Genomic DNA, 18,247 nt, shown 5'->3' with positions numbered 1-18,247 from the left:
GAACTTCAGATAATTAACAAAAAAAAAAAAACAAAAAACAATACAATTAAAGGCCTCAGGGAAAAAAAAAAAAAATAAAAAAAATCAATACTGCAGTTTCATTGATTATGTTACTATCTGTTCATTAACCACTACTATCCTACTTTGCCAGGTTTGTTTCTTTAACACTGTCAGAGTAACAGGCCCTGATGTAATTTTAACTTGATGCAGTGATAAGCAAGTGTTCTGAGTGATTCTGCGTTAGGTAAAGTTTTGGGGGGTTCAGACCATTAACTCAGTCATGTTCTAACTAGATATTTTTCTAAATCGTAATTTCAGGGTTTCTAGAAGAACAGGTAGGATATCAGAAAGAACAGAGGATCTTATGCACAAGAGCTGGCTGCTCCTAAAATCTCATGAATGCTAAGGGGCTACAGGCAGAAGGACTGCTAAAACATGCAACAAAAAACAGAAGGAATGCTGTGTTCAACTTAACACTGCCAGATTTCAGCACTGCCACAGAAATGCTAGCCTAACACTCACATGGAGCCCTCCAGAACAGAGGATATTCTTTGCACTTGTACCTGTTGCAGAATACCCCACTGGTAGGCATTACACGCACACCAGGCGTTTCTATCACAGGTACTCGAGAATTCTCTTGTGCATTTTGATCTTCCCAGACCTTTCAAAACTTTACCATTTCCTCTCACTAGCCAAGGTCTTCAGGCAGTTCATCAGAACAGATCATTTTGTGGAGAGTTAGCCCCTTCATATTCTATTTATCTTCTTCATTTAATTGGTCTTCTTTTACTCTAAGAATTTAAAATCTAGCTTAACTGACACAATACCAAACAATATCCTGATATACGCTGCTCCTTGAAGTACAGTCTGCATTCCAACAATATATTCATTCAGTTGTTCCCAATTATCTTGAAACTTCCCTTTTTATCATGTAAGATTTATGATGATCAGAGGTCAACATAGTCATAGATAAAACCTGAAAATTTTTTCCTTCAACTACATTAAAATGTTGTTTAAACAAGCTTTTCACATTCCAAGTTTTACTCAAATTTTATATGAAACAAAAATTAATAAAAATCACTGGAAGTGACCAGCATAAGAATTTTCAACCCAGGAGAACAAAGTTTTAGATTATCTAGACACATACAACAAAGGCATAAAAGGCAAAAAGCTTATTCTTCCTACATCAACACAAAACATATATGGTATATAAAGACACAGGAAAGATTAAAAGAGCCCCATACATTATCATTATAACACAAAATAAACCAAAACCAAGACGTCTTTTATTCCATACCAAATAAAGCAACAACCAAGATATATTAGATGTTGGAAATCATTCCTTCTAAAACCCCAGGAAGAACACTACCTGTAGATTTGGACAGAGAAACAACTTTTTTTTTCCCCCTAAGTGACTTTTTCAACACATGAAAAGCTTTACTTCCATCAGCACTGACCATAAGATGGGAGATTCATACAGTGAAACAATCTTTACTGCTACTGCGAAATTTTACTTTTTATGTATACTTACGTTAACTTCAGTAATATTTTATTTTATGCCAAGATCTTGGCCAGCAAGAAGCAAATGTCTATGTCTTTTACATTTTTCAGACCGACACAAAGGCACACCTCACAATAAACACATTTACCTGCCTTCATGTTAAATTTAAATCAAAATATTTTTAGAGACTTCACACAAGCAGTCCTGATTATACCATATACTTCATCTTTCCTCCTCCAAAGATCCATACCCCTATTTTAATTATGTCTCTTATTGATAACAAAGTTGAATTTATAATTACATTCTGTATCAGACCTTCAATAGGTGTACTTTGATTTAGGCACTGATTCTACAGTGGGCAGACGGTAGTTAAATGGTTTCTCACCTTGACTACTCCATCAAAGCCAGGGATTGTGTTGACCTTTGCATTCTTGGCTAACAATTTGCTTTCAATCTTGTCTCCCATAGCTTGAATAGCATGTGTGTCAGGTCCAATGAAGGTGACACCTTCTGCTGCCTGCAAAGACAATGAAGATACATCTTTAGAAGACTGAACTTGAAAATCAACTGCCTTCTGCAGTCATTACCTTCAAGTTTAATAAAGAGTAAAAACATTCTTATTGAAGCAATATTTAGAAGACCTAATAATCTGTTTATGCAACACACTAATAATATACAAGCAGCATTTCAGCCAATCCACTGAAAGATGTATATGTCCTTGTAAAGCTATGTATACATACAGATTCAGAGCCCCTATGATTAGAATTTGTATGAATCAAAGCCAAGCCAAAGAGAAATAGCTGAAACTCGAGGTTCTACAACTTCAAAGCTAGAAGTATCCCTTGAGAAAGCAGAGGCTAGTTAACTCACCATTGAATAACACCAAGTAATTTACAAAAATATGCTTGCTGAACTGTAATATAGTCGTAAATTTCATTATGCATTCTTTAAACACAAACCTCTATGAAACTTCAAAATGGAAGCATAGTCTCTTACTAAACACATTTAAATACCTAGTCGATAAGGTAATAAATGAAATACTATTCGCCCAGATCTTTGGCAACTCTCAGTAAAAAGGTCAACACAAAATAACGTGTGGGTAGAACACCAAATTGCTTCCCCCACACTCCTTTTTCTCTATGCCTGTAGTAGATTTCAGTGATGAAGTACATAGGCGCTTTTTTTAAACCTCTCAAGCCTCAGTACTATACAGAGCTGAAGACAATTCCACCAGATCTGCTTCAGTGGCAAATATCGATGCAGTGAGTCTGTGCATGTTTTAGCTAACTTAAGTCTTTTGTACTATAGGAAAAAAAAAAGTCAGAAGACTGCTATAATTAAACTATCAAAAGAATAAGCATACCAGCCCTGCATTTTTTTTCCAGCTATTTTGTTGATTATTGCCCAACTGTAAGACACCTATAAAATACTTTTAAAAGTTGTTTCTAACTGATGAGCAGTTTACTTAATAGCAACACTAATAAAATGACAAACATTCAATTCCTTGTATCAGAACTTGTCTTCGTGTTTCATTTCCAATGTACACTCATGCTGCATATATTAGCATTGTCATGTAGTTATAGTTACTAACAAAAAAAATCACTTGCTGAAAGTTTGTGTATTTATGAAGTGCTATTACATGACCACAGAACAACCATGTGGAAAAAATACATTGCTGTTGAAGGCGTGGAACAATGTCCTCCAAATCACGAACTGGTAAGAGTGGAAAGCACCCAACATGCATGGGAGTTATTGTTCTCACTGTTAGCAGCTTCATAGCAGGATCAATGTAATAGCAGAAGCTCTGCATAGATAACTTCCTATCCTCCCCGTTAAGAAGGGGGAGGGAAAGGGGTCGTTTTCTTCTAACCTCAGCCCACCTCTTTCCTACAGTAGGCTTACTAGCTCAGCAACTCAGCAATAGCAATTTGATGAATAGCAAGCAGTCTTACAAAGTTGGGAACGCTGCAGTAGGAATAGAAGGACAGACGTGAGGTTACAAATCTCAGTGCCAAAGGATCTGAGCATAAAAAAAAATTTACTTTTTAAAGAAGAGAAACAAGAAGTTGGTATTTGAAAGCACAGCAACACAAAGTCTAGAACAAACCATTTCAGAAATAGTAGATTGCAACCTGAAAACTGACAACTCACTCCTCTCAACAACAGTGTTTTCAGTCGGGTGCCTGCATACATTTGGAGGCAGGACAGGGTTCTCTCATTAGACTGTAATCCAATCTCAAAGTTTGTGGAAGAGGTTTGCTAACACACTTGGCAGCTGGAGATTATGCCATTTCCCCCATATCACTTGAACTAGGAAAGCCTTGTTTCTACAGTTTCTGCCATAATATTGGCATTTGCAGCCTGGAACCTACCACCGTAAACTTTACCACAGATTGCTTCACCTCCCCACTCTCCTCTCAAAGTCTACCATTAAAAACAAGGTATCTCCAGAGGTCATCAAGATAGTAGATCCAGAACTTCTGCTACCTTTACAGGTCATCTAAAACTTCCAGCTTGCAGTCTATTTCCAATACAATACAGTCACACTATTTTTCTTCCTCCTCTGACCACCTTCTGCAAGAAGACAAGAAAACCTTAGTTCAAGGTAGAGGTCACAAGAGAGAATAAGAATTACATTCATGGCACTAGCAAGCATGCACCTTTCCAGGGAAAAGCATGTAGGTGACATTTTGCTCCACTTCGCTTGTCTTTTCATTGTCTTATTACCTGACTTTCGAAGTGTTCATTCCCTGCTCCCATCCACAAATGTAGTTGGATAGGGGAACAGGTCTGTTCAGGAGAGATTTATGAACCACCTGAGAAGGAACGCGGCAGGCCACGTCAAGAAATGAATCTGCCGCATCCAGTATATTCATTGCAAAAATGTTTTAGACCTGTAATATCCCACATGGATACAACCAATATTTCTTAATAAAAATGAAGAATCAGAATATTGGCATTGCTCTAATGCAAGTCTCACCTGTGGCAAGGTATATTTTTCTTTTTAAATGTATGTTTCTAATGCCCATCATTTACAAACCGCAGTTGTCTACATATGCACCTCCTAGCTTCAACTGCTCTGCATCTTTCACAGAATTGCTCTTTAATTATGAACAAGAAGCAGCTTAGTAACACCAGCTGTTCTCCTCTTTGTTTAGTCATTTCAGATACTTGGGGCATCTACTTTCACCCCAGCAACAAAAACTGAAACAGAGATGCTTCACTCAACATAATACCCCATGGTATCTCAAACCACCTAACTGCATGCTGCAAAATCTGCACATCAAAAGTAAAACAAAACAAACTAAGCGAGGATCCACTAGTTTCCAGTGGGTATGTCAACTCATCCCCTGCACAGAAAAGGTGCATCTTCTCTGACACAATTTGCAACTAGCTAGGCTCACACAAAAACATTGTGTCATCTGAAGGCACTAGTGGACAAACTCTTGCTACAGTAACCCACCAAAAGATGCTTGCCTGAGCCCTCTGCCAAAGCTGGTCGGGTCACATCTAGAAAAATGTCTCAACTTTCTTACCAGCAGTGATGGGTAATGTTCTAAATGACCTAGTGCCTGATACTGAAAATGACAAAAATTTAATGTCAAAGTGTAGCAATAACATTGCCACCTCACACAAAGAGGTATCAGCACCCATCTATTCATATCCTCTGTTTATGATGCATGTGGAAGTGGTACAACTGCGCAAAAAAAATCCAGTGCCTATTCACAGCCCATGCACATGCAGAACATTGCTAACGTAGTAACAACCAACATAAGATGATCCTCCACATACACGAAAGCTTACACAGTACACAACAAGCAAGATCTTCAAAAGTTCTTGGTACTCCTCCACACACTCGACAGTGGACTCCAACCTTGACCTCTAACTTTTTGGCTGCAGGGGAGCATGTCAAGTTGCACCATAAACACACGCACACATTTTCTTCAGAAATACATCTGTATCACTGCTCTCTACTTTGCATAGTCAAAGGTAAATACTAACAATAAGTCACATTTAAAAAAGAACATTTTCAGAAAACATTCCATGCCCAGCACATTTTGTTCGACTTAAAAGCAGATATTGAAGAGTCTTCACCAACACCCTTCTCTATTTTTGAGAGCAGCACTAGTTTAACTGGTTAATTTTTATGGCACTACAATTAATTTTGTCTTTTTTTTTCCCCACCCTCAAAAGACTTATTCTACCCTCAGGTGTATGTGGGATGCTAAATATATCAAAAACTAAGCAATGTTAAGAAAAGATTAAGCAAAATTGAGATTTGGAGAATCCATCTGGGGAGTCTGTGGTTGAGCTCTGCCCAGTCTGTCACCAAAGTCTGTCTGAAGTGGACCAAATGGACCTACATTTGTGTAAATCACCATTCTCCTGATGTTTGGAAATAAACTGTCCCTCTGACAAACTCTTGTGGCCCTGAAGTAATTGACAAGACTGATCCTGAAGGAGGAGATTCCTTTACATCTTCTCATGGCAGCTACTATGGAAGGATTTACATTTAATATTTTATACAGTAAGCGGTAGAGTCTACAGTAAGCGGTAGAGTCAGCCTTAATGACAGCACAAGCAGAACCAGAGACGGAAAGCATGAAGGAGGGAAAAGAGCATAATAAACTTCTATACACGTGAAAGCAATTAAATATATAAACATAATTTAATACAATAATCTCTAGCTCCCTTAGCAACACAACAGCCTTCTGCGGGTTTATGAATATGTGGCAGAACAGCCAAATGGCTGCTAGGCCTCTCAGCTCTGCAGGAAGTGACGGAACGGTTCCAAGCCAGCCTTAGACAAAACAAGTGATACTTCGACTTTTTCTCTTTTAACACATCAGTTACGGACAATTAAACACACTTCTAGGTGTCCTCATTCAAGCCAAGGTATTTAAATCTGCACATAACACCAGCCTGAGCAGCTCCAACCGAGAAGGAGGTATCCCGTGTACTACAGGAAAGAAAAACATAGGTATCAAGAATTTGGTGTTTTCTTTCAGGATCATTTGGCAAGGGGATCCTTCCACCCAAGCCACAATGATGTGGCAAAGCACACTCCCAACTGCCCAGCTGCTTCCAGTCGCAAGCGCCCCTGTAATTATCTCACCACACAGAAGCAGTGGCATTAATGCAGGTTTTGTGCTTGCTCACTCCCCGGTGCCTGAAGCAGTTAGTTGTAGGAAAGCATTTCCCATTTCTGAGGAAGAAACGGATGGAGGGATCTCAGGAGCAATTACAGCTGCTCTACCTTACTGAAAATAAACTCTCTCATGTAAACACTGAGCTGGTTTTAAACATGCTCATGAAGCTCACAGGAGAACCCAAACAATCTGTTGCATATAACCACTGGATCTTATGTTCTCAAATGCACATTTACATGTTTTCAAGTCTACCCAAACTCAGGGTGCTTCTCACTGGAAGACAGACGGCAACAGCAATTCACTCAAGAGAAAAAGGCTTAACCCCAGTGCCTCTAGCTTGGTAGACACAGGGCCTGAAAGTCTGTCAGGAATGACTGGGGAAGGAACCGAATCAACCTAGCTGCTTGCTTCTACCCCATGTTCTCTCCCTTTTTTCCTCCATGTCCCTTCCCACAGTCCTATCCCCTTTCTCTAGGACAGGTTCTGGCATTCCTCAGTTGTAGCTGACTGACATGGCTGAAGATGGCACAGGTTTTGGGGTTGTTTTTGTGCTTATGGTTGTTGTTTGATGACAAGTCCTTTTCGTTGCTTTTGTGGGTTCAGATAAGCTCACAGAAAGGCTTAATGGGCATTGGAAGAAACAGCTGGAGCACACAGCTGGGAAGAAGCTTTCTTCCCCCAGGCACATCCTCAAACTCTCAAGTGTGCAGGGGAGGGGAGAAATAGTGCTACCACATCAGTCTTCTCTTGTGCTTCAGTCTGCATTTGTTTTATTTTAAAACCAACTTTAAGACATGTATTTGCTTCTCTGAGGAACACTGTCTGAATCACAGAATGGCTGAAGTTTGAAGCAAACCCAGTACTTTGCATGGGCTGTCAAGCAGTGCAACAACTTAGGAACAGAAAGAACTGGAAGCTCAATTCTGTTGTGATGAGCTAACGAGGTGAGCAGGTGTGGGTAACAACTCGCCATATTTACTCAAGAATGTACTGGTGAATGAGGTTATTAAGGAAGGTCCACAGATAAGAACTTCAGTAGAAACTGGTATCAAAGGTCTAGTTTTCAAAGATATTTTGTTCCAACTCTCAAGTTTTCTTCACAGGAAATTCTGGAAAAAAGTGTCCACAAAATATGTGCTCGAGTCTGATGAATTCTTTCACTCTTGTTCTGGGGAAAGATTACCTTAGTGTTTCTGCCCTCTTGACACACAGCCACTCAGATCCAGCGGGGAAGGGAATAGGCAGAAGTTTGGTAAGCATCTGAACAGTATCAAAGTTCCAGAAAAACTGGCATCTGCCACAGATAAGGTCTTCTTCCATCTAGAGCAGGAACTTACAGCTCACCAGAACAGAACAGACCTGTATACAGAGCTGCCTGCAGCCATATATGAAGCAGAGCAGATAAACAGCTCAGCACAAGGACAACTAGCTCAAGGATAACTACACTAGCTAGCTGAGCTCAAAACTCACAGGTGAAACGTGGGGTTGAGAAGCAGGGCTGGCAGCAAAAACAAGGTCCAACAGAGGTTTAACCATCCCAGAAAATATCCCAAGCAGAAAGGCAGATAAAATATCCAAAGACAGACAAGATGCAGGAGTCCTACCAGAATGAAAGAAAAAAAAAGTGGCAGCTGTTGAAAAAGGTGAGGACATTAACAGATCACCTCACAATACAGGAGCTGTTCACTGAGCACTGGGAAGAACCCCTCTAGGAAATACTGTATAAGAAGCATTTACTCAAAAAGCTAGGAAACACTCAACTGACAAAATGTTCTCCAGCCAAAGGAGGTAGAGATGGAAGAGAAAGCACTGAAGCTTTCTGCAAGCTGCACAGAAACCATCTCCCAGCTCCAAAAACTGGATCCAGTCACTGAAGTTACTGCTACTTTCCTTACAGCCCACAATAAAGACCATACGTAGGAATAGTCAAGGATCAGTCATCAACCTGTAAATTTCACATTGAGAAATGGAATATTTCATTTTATGCAGACTTTAATCTGGAAAAGACTTAGAAGAGCAACATGGTTATCATATATCACCAAAACAGTAACCCTTCAGCTTTTCAGCAAACATGAGTTTCTCCAGTCTTTTTTAGAATGGAATAAGAAGGACCTTTGAAGACAAAAGGTCTTAGGAATATGAATGAGAACAAAAGCATCCTTCATTAGAACAAGTATTTAAAGGAGGGGGGCCCATGATGAAGAAAAGGTCTTTCTCTATAGGCTCACAAAACAGCAGCAGCATCTGTTAAGTGAGTATAGCTTGCAATATAAGCAGATGGATAGCTATTATAGAGTTGGAAGACTGAAGCATCCTACTTCTTTCCAACTACATCTACCTTTGGCTACTGTAGTTCTTCCTGGAGGCCTGGCTTTTGTTTAGTTTGAGGACTTGGGAGGGAGAAGGAGTAATACAATCACCTAAGGTTGCATTAGCAGCAGGAAGGTAGCCTGTCACAGCAGCCAGCCTGGGAAGGAAAAGGTTAACTGGTCCTGTATTGCTGACTAGGAAGGTGTCAGAGCCCCCAAGAAACTTGGAAGGGAAGGAGGCAGCAGCGAGGACGTGTGCTGCCCAGCCTGCCAGACCTCACGGCTTGTTCCGAGTCCTACTTTGAAATAAAACTTGCTGTTACTTGGCACAGAAACACACTGCAATTTAGAAGCCAGACCCACCACACAAGCTATGTCACCACCCGTGACACTGAACTATTCAATTTTAAATCCCTGTACTCACCGTCTTAAATAGGTGTACATATGGTAAGAGCAAGCGATACAATAAAAAGTTTCTCTGAAAAATGGAAAAGCTAACAGAATGAAAAAGCCTCACCTGAAATGCAGCTGCATTTGAGAGGTTTGTCTCAGTTCTTAGAACTGAAATTACAGAACACTAAAGCATTTTCATAGCCACTACCTTCAGTAAGAAAGAGATAAATGTTGGGCAGCCATTCTTAAAAAAAAAAAAAAAAATGAAAAACTAGAGTCCTCTAATTTACTTGGAACCAAACCAACACGTGTTAATTTTGTTGTTTAATATAACAAAAGGTCAAACTCCTTTTAAGCCATTATCACAAATGTATCTGATTTATTTAATCCTAGTGAGAACCTGCTCATACTGCTCTCCAAAGTATAGTTTAAGCTGTGCAGAGCCAGGAAAACGCATTATTCTGTTACCAGAAAGCCTCGTACTGCACTTAATTTCCACTAGTATGACATTGCAAATCTTCAGAGGACCAACCAACAGCAGCACTTAGGTCCAGTTGAATTTGCCCTAAGAATGTGGAAACAGCATCTATGTGTATGATACATAGAAAAGCAAGTATACCTGTGTGTTTGCTAATATAGTATCCATATATTCACATATTTACAGGGTGGGATGAAAGATATCAGTCTCTTGTATTACTCTAACAGTCAGCTTAAAGAGAATAATGGCACTGTTGCTGAATCAGTATAAATGCAGTTTAAGGCCACCAAAACTGCACTGTCCCAAAGGAGTAAGCATCTCTAAGGAAAGGTATGTGACCTCCCGCATAAGAACAAGAGAGCAGCCAGGGTATATCTAGATGGTCAGCATCAGCTCATGCACAAATGCTGCAAAGAAAATAGCCTTTATATAAAAGCCATTTCCTTTTTGAAGTGGTACATTTCCAGAGTCAAAACTAAGAATCAACCTAATCTGTATATATATTTCCCTAACAAGACACAAGCTGTGAAGCCATGCTATCACAGAGCAGACATGCAAAGGGTAAATGTGCTTGCTCCGATTCAATATTGCATTTGAAAATCAAAAGTGTCTCATAAACCAAACATTTCATAGTGTGTATTATATCTCTAGAGTGGAAAATAATGTTATTCAATTTCCAGGCCATATCTTCACAAGTGAAAAGCCACACAGAAGCTTCTTCCAAGGACTCGGAGCTAAAAGATTTGGTGAGAAGAACAAAAAATACCTCTGGGGCTCTATTCTTTTAAGTTTTCTCTTTGGATCTGATCATCAAGCTGAAGCCTTACTTGATAATTTCACTTAAAAACAGTTTAAAGCTTTAGACGGTCTACGTATTTTATGCCTTAGTTCAGAACCCAAATGCAATGCTAAATTATCCAAGTTTTTTGAAGCACTTCTCAAAGAAAAACTATTGTAATAAAAACTTTAACATAGTTTATATGGCATGTCACTGTCAATGATGAATTGCTCTACCACCTACAAAACATTACACACACACACTCGATGTGCAAGCACAGGAACTTATTCTGCTGTGTTGCTAAAAGTTTGAGCATTCAACTTCATCAGGAGTAATGAATACCCAGAAAATTTAGGGAGAAACAAATGAAACGTAAGAATTTTCCCTGGATAGTTTCCATATTGCTTTTCTTCACTTCATGGCATTGAAACCAGTCTTGATTTTAACATGATAAAAGAAATCTGTGGAACTAATCCTAGAAACCTCTTTCTGTTTCCTTGCTTAACACCTCCAGGCGACAGAAGAGACAAAATGCTTCATTTGCATCCTTAAGCATTAGAAACTGCGAATGAGCCTTTTCAGCTGCAAATGTTATTGCATCTACATTTCCAGAAGAGAAAGAAGGTTAAACAGCCTACTCAGGTTTATGTTAACTCATCTCTTTTTAGCACCATGACCAGCACAAAGAGCAGAGAATGTGGAAGCTTAACAGCCCAACCTCTTTCTTCATTACGTTCAATTAGATCCTGGAAATGGATATAGCTGCTGATTACACGAAGATAAAGAGAAGAAATCAGGTATGCACAAAGGAAATGGCAAACACTAACAAGTGTAATCTTAGTCTCTGCAATCATCTGGCCTCATGAAGACCATTTCATTTTTCATGCAACAACAAAAAAAAGTTCTGTCACTTGCCTTCATCGCACGGCCACACAAGATTTTGCCCCGTGTACAAGCAGCATTTGCTTAGTGCAAACTCTTAGCTTTAAATGTAGTGTGCCAGCGTTGCACGAAGCTATCCTGAATGGGTTAGTAAGGTAGGAAACATTCCCTGCTTGATGTGCTACATGGTACTCCAGCTTACCAATTAAAGAACACATTTGAGCCATGGCCAAATAGCCTAATAACACCATTAATTGTATTTTGAAATAAAGTAGCTCAAGTACAACTTATTCGTCAAGACTACTATCTCTTAAATTACTTTTATTATTATTATTATTAATTTTAAATCAGATTCAACCTACACACTAATTTTAATTCATTTAGAGTGGAAAAAAAGCACTTGGAATTACTGGACTAAATTCAGCAGAGAAAGTTAGCAGCACTTTATTTTCTAGGCCACTTGGCTTTCAGCCTGGAAGAAAAAACTTCAGCTTGGCAGGCAATGCTCAATGAGATGTTTAACACAAAATATACATTACTCTAAATGAAAAACAGGCACTCATGGAGAAAAAAGCAGGATAGAATGATGAGGGAGAAACAGAGGAGCATTCTTCTAGCCAAACCCATACTTCACATTATCAATGACCCAAGCTTACTACATAAACAAAATTTTCTGCATCAATTTGAAAGGTTCAGTACCGAACACAAGAGGCAGAGCCCAAACAGTTCAAAAAACTATGTTAGAGCAGATTAAGAAAATATATGGGCACAAGACACCTATTCTTCATACAGCCACATCATCTCTCATCCTACGGCACATACATACATGAAGCTTTGCTAATGAATATGGAATGCAAGTCTACAGCCTGATTAGTAAGTGCATTTTGCAAAGCCCTAGCTCGTGTTTTTTTAAGGAATAAGATACAATACATAGAGAGATCAAGTAATAACAAAAAAAGTAGTAAAACAGATACTACACTGAGCTTGTACTCAAGTGACATTAATTGTATGGCTGCAAGAAATCCTGTATTAAATCATAACATGGAGGGAAAAAAAAATCATGTTAAAAGAAATTATCCAGTATTTCTGCAGACATGCTACAATGCTTTCAAAGTTAGGCAACCATTTATATTGCATATTCAGAAACTAAATTAAAACTTATGACCGTCCAAGCTCACACCATGAAAGTATTGATTAGTTAAGCATGCAGAACCCTGATATTGATAGTCAGGAAAAGAAGTGATCCTAGAGTAATCTTCCTAATATGTCTGTTGAGAAACTGAGTTGAGCAAAGCACACAAACTACACTGAAAGTTGTCATTTCTCAAATATTGTAGAAAAGCAGGGGGCGGGGGAGTGTTAGCCCACTGCCCTGAGCTAATTTTAGCATGGATAACTCTGTTCTACCTAACTAAAGCTCCCTTTTCTCAGCTGGCTAGCATAGTTTAGCATCCCCTGTCCTCACTTGAAGGATACTAAGTTCCTTCCTGGCAAATAGCTGCACATTCCTATGTAAGACAAGGTCCTATTTCTCATCAGTAAATGTAGCTGCCTGAAGATGTATTTGCTAAAGACAATTTTGAACACTTTCTGAAAGAGTTAACAAAGATGCCAGGAACTATGCCAATGCAGAGCTGACCACTGAGCTTCACTTTAGCAAGTGAAAAACGTCAGCATCTCTTCAGTAAACTGGTGTTATTCACACACACACAAAGAAGAGAGACATGAAAGAGCACAAGATGTCATCTGTGACATTCAAAAGACATCATATGGTAAATAGACATATTTATTCAAAAATCAGTATCAACCTGTCAATCACATTAATAAACATTAGTTAAAAGAGCTAAAACAAGCTGTAAAATCAATCATACACAAATGGCGTGCATGCACAATTAAACATTTTGGGGCTGGCTTCTGGGTTAGATCCCACCCCCAGACCAGGTTTGGTTCATTGAGAAACCGTCTGCTACCAAAACCAGCATGCACTGACCCTGCAGTGACCAACACCACATGAGTAAAGGAAGGGTAGGGCTGGGACAACAGTTGCTCGTGATGAAAGCCTTTATAAAACCCTAAGGACAGGTCATATTAAACCATCACAGCGCAGTGACCCAGGCAGACATCTGGCTGCTCTCACACCACAGCTGCACTGCCACCAGCTGCAGTTTGTAATGGCAAAAGGTACTGGAAGAAGGTAGTCAACACCAGAATAAAGCTACGCAGAGAGGCCCTGGTCTCCAGCCTTGGTGATATTCCAAACCCAAGTGGACCTGTCCCAAAGCAACCTGTTGCAATTGATCTTGCTTTGAGAAAGGAGCTTGGACTAGATGTCCAGAGATCTCTTCTTATTTCATCTACTCTAAGTGAAGGATATCACAAAGACTATCATCATCGGCCAGAGTTATGACAACAAACTATATAGAGAACATGGCACAAAACTTGTTTGTTAAAAAAAAAAAAAGGCCCTCTTAGATTGTCCAAGATAAAGGGAGATGGTAAAAGGAGATGGATCTTTCTTCCAAATCTCACAGCATCAATTTCTCCAAGACAAAGCAGGGCCTGAGCATACTGATCTTTCTTCTCCAAGAAGTGGTGGTGCTGCTGTCCCTAGTCATTTATTCTTACCTCCTGTACTGAAGCATGCTGTTCCCTCAGTTCTGCAGGCAAAAGTGATTCCCATTACATCACTGAAATAATCAGCATTTTAAACAACAACAACAAAAAAAGACATCCAAAGGTCCCCATCTCTTAAAGATGATCTCATCCGATTATATTAGGAAGTCACCACAGGATCCAGCACAGGGCTGGGAAGACACAGCTGGGGGCAAGAATTGAAGATTGGGAATCCCCTACACCAGCACTGCTGTGGAAGCAGTTGGGAGAAGAAGCTGCAGTCTGAGGAAGGAAGGATGGTAAAGTGGTATTTCTGTAATGGTCTCATCATTTGAGCAAACACTTGAGCAAACATAGGGTAACAATGTTGGACAATATGGCCATAGTAAAAAAGATACTACCCCATACCCCATAATTCCGTTAGGCACTACTGCCTTACCTCCTTCACTAGTTATTTATAAAAGGATGTATGTGCCAGTATCACTGAGAGAAGATGCTCTTATTTAAATCTTACACACAGATCCTTGGAGAAAACTGTCAACTAATTACCCTGTAATGACAGATAAATAGCTCTTACAGCTGCCCCCTGAGAGAAGTCCAATTCGCTGCATTTAAGTAAATGAAAAAATTGATATTTTTCTTCCCTTTAGAGTGGCAAGTATTCTAAGAAGTTTCTGAGGTTTTTCTGTGTGTTCTAACAGTCAATTTAGTTTTTCAGTACTTATACAGTGCTCTCCCTCTGATTTCTATTTATGCTCATCTACCTTAAACTACTTCAGTCTAGTTATTATGGACAGGCATGAATACAACTGCATTGTCTGCTTAAATGTGGACGTTCAAATAAAATTAAGAAAGAAGATCAGATACCTTCAGCCAAACTTAACAGAAAAAAAATTTACTCGTGACTTTATTATCTTTAAGTAATGAAACTTGTATACAGGTGTTTTTTCCACCAAACCCTGTTCTTACACTCACATACTCTTGGATGAATCAAACAAGCAGATTTGGCCCTTTGCTTTCATTTTTTTTAAAAAAAGAACTGCAGGTGATCATAAACATCTCTAAACATTATGAAAGTTTTTATTTTAAAACTATGTGTATACTCTATTTCTTGGCTAGCCTGAGGAAATAACAGTGGAATTGTGCATGTTTTAATCTATGAATCAAAATGATGAAACAGCAGTATTACAACAGTCAAAATGCTATAGCTTTGGGATAACAACCTCTCGTTATCTCAGTGTCATAAATAAAACAAGTCAATAACATGCATCGATATGTATTACTAGAGAATTTATAGACACTCATAATGAAACAGTCCATGAGATCCCCTTGTGGCCCTGCTCCCTGTGAACCACAACCCTTTGGAACTCGGGATATCACATCACAACAAAAATGCCTACAACATATACTTGAATAAGACAACTTTTAGCAATTTATCTGAAAGATAAATTTGGTCTGGTAGCTAAGGGTGGAACAGCTTTTTGGAAAACACACAGTCAAGTTCTTCCATCTCTCTCCCAACAGATGGTCCCAAGAGTTGAACAGTCTGGCTTCACTCATGCTATAAAGTAATTAGACAAACAAATCTGGATCCTGTAAATAAGCATGTGCTTGAAATTAAGCATGCTTAAACAGTTGCAGGATGAGGGCCTAAATTCCCAAATTCTAGCCTGTAAAGGAAGACAGCCTGTTAAAATTATGGCAATCGCTGACAAGCTGCTATTGCTTTCTTTTCAAAGATTCCCATAGAAATGATGGAAAGCGGGGTGGGTAGTGCACAGCCCAGAGTAGGGAAAAAAACCTGGGGTAGCATAAACCAATGGGATATCCACAATTTCTTTTTTTTTTTTTTTAATGGAAACTGATTTATCAGGACTGCTTACAACAGTATATGAAAATGGCAAAATGCAATAGAAATTCCTGAAGTCCAACCTCTAATTTATACATTGGTCTAGAATTACTCGGAAATTCTTAGAAAACTGGGGTTTTAATCACGAATTGGATGTTGAAGTATATGTCTCGATAATGTTCCTCATGAAAATACAGAACAATCCTTAAAAGTAAATGCAGAATATACTCTTGGAGAACAGCAGTGGAAAAGCAGCAAAAGGCTACATTTAAAGAGTTTGTAACTTAATATGGAACATTAAATGCACCAGAAGTTTCTTACCCTGCTTTTTTCTTTTTCTGTATGTCATATATGACCTCATATACGGCATCATGAATCAAACTACTGCACGTTGTACCACAAAAGTGGAATCCTGACCTCTAGACTGTTCATTTTTCATACTCAGTCTACTGCATCTTTCTGGTGCAAGCACTAACTTGTCTTCATGGATTGCTTTTGAAGTCACTCTAGAGGACTAAACAGTAGTCCCAACACAAGGACAAGTGGCCAAAGCCAACAGCTTCTTGCAACACTGGAAAAAGTTTAACTTAAGGAGATTGTGAAACTGCACCTTTGTACAGATGTCTAGAAGATGGAAAAGGGCATCGTGGGTCCCGTTCCCCCTTGCTTTGTGGCAAAACCTGGGTGCCACCAACAGCCTCAGCTACAACAGGGCTTGAAACATTCACTCTGGAGTCCCAGGAACAGAAAGACACTTGCCATGGAAGCTCTGTGTCAGTTTCCTAAAAGTAATCCATCCTAACTGAATCTTCACTGAAACTCGACATACAGAAAGTCTCAAGCAGAAACAAAATAATCGTAAGGTAAAAAACAAAGAATGTTAAGAACGAGCCTAGCAAAGCTTTAAAACAGATAATCATTTCTGGTGCAAAATATTTGGTTATTTTAAATATGCTGCCACAATGATCTCTGTTCATTATCCTAATCGAGAATCTCATTAACTATTCAGAGGCAAGTTAAATTTATTCCTTCCCCTTGCCAAAATTTGAGTCTGTGCACATTTTCAAACAAAAACACAAGCTGAAGAGTGTATTTATTGCATAGACTCTGTGTATAAAATTCATCCTCATCATCTCTCTCCAGCAAATTAAAAAGGCAAAAACAAAAATCAAAGTGAAATGAGTACTGGCAAGAGAGCTGCAGATACCAGCGATGCAACAAATGAGCTAATCTGCCAGAAAACACTCAACACCCTCACATACAGAGACTAGCTTATGAATTAGAGCTGGTGCTAAAAATGGAGTGGGTTTTTTTGTTTGTTTGTTTTTTTAGAAGAATAAACAAAGACCCTGGCTCCCAAGATTTTTAGTACAAAAAAGAAATACAAAAATAAGGAATCCATTAACTCATGTCTGGAATAAATAATCTTTTTCCACTCTTAGTATAAATATATTTCAAAAGAATTCAAAAATATTATGTATAAGAAGGGAAAGTTCCAAAAATACAGAAACCAGGACCCAATATTGTCACTCTTTCCCAGAAAACTATGCCCTCTAATTTTAAGGACTACAGTCCAGATATTATCAAAATCTATAGGATTAGGGCCTTGCATTTGTATTAAATATCAAGAGTTTATGCCTTAAGAAAATAAAAGCTACATTAAATATTTACAATGCAATATAAGCTTAACTATTTAAAGTTAGAAAATTTTTGCCTTTTCTGTCTCACATTCTAAAGAAGACTTCTGCTGAAAAAAAAATACTATAAATGAACTGCACAAAAATCTTCCCATTGCAGGAGCACTACACTAATTTAAAAGAGAGGAGAGAAAAACACCCAGATCTTTGAATGCTGCTTTGCTCAGCCACACGAACTGCTTGGATTTCTCAGTTTTCAAGAGAACAGTGAGGGTAGAGGTTTTTTTGGTCGGCTGTTTTTATTTTTTGTGGGATGGAAGAGGATATCATCCACACAGGGATTAAGATTCCCCCACTTAGACCCCCAGGCTTTCCTCCTACATAACATGCCATTTACTTTTAGCTTATGCTATCTTATGTCAGATGCAAACAGGATGGAGCTGGAAAAGTCATAAACCAGCTTTTCATTACATATGTGCATGACATCTAGCACAATGGGGATTTAGTAAACGTAATTAGGTTCTTTGGATTCTGCTCTAATACCAATAAAGTCAACAGACACCAGTGATACTGTAATATAATTACATTTACTGTACCCTGTAACTTCTACTATCACTCACTTGAAATTAAAAAAAATGAGTGACATTTAAGATTTAA

General features: G+C 38.7%; 1 protein-coding gene across 4 annotated transcripts in view; it reads right to left on the bottom strand.

The window, feature by feature from the left end:
- Positions 1–18,247, bottom strand: part of PCCA (propionyl-CoA carboxylase subunit alpha) — a 286,474-nt gene that overhangs the window by 207,919 nt on the left and 60,308 nt on the right. For all 4 annotated transcript variants that reach the window (XM_084505549.1, XM_084505552.1, XM_084505550.1 and 1 more), the window contains one exon: positions 1,887–2,018. In XM_084505549.1, coding sequence (XP_084361675.1) covers positions 1,887–2,018 — 132 coding nt within the window. The remainder of the gene's footprint in view (positions 1–1,886; positions 2,019–18,247) is intronic.

This window comes from Aythya ferina (genome assembly GCF_964211825.1).
Source record: "Aythya ferina genome assembly, chromosome: 1".
NCBI lineage: Eukaryota > Metazoa > Chordata > Aves > Anseriformes > Anatidae > Aythya > Aythya ferina.
Note: the sequence above shows the minus strand (reverse complement) of the source record. Positions and strands in the feature narration are given on the sequence as shown.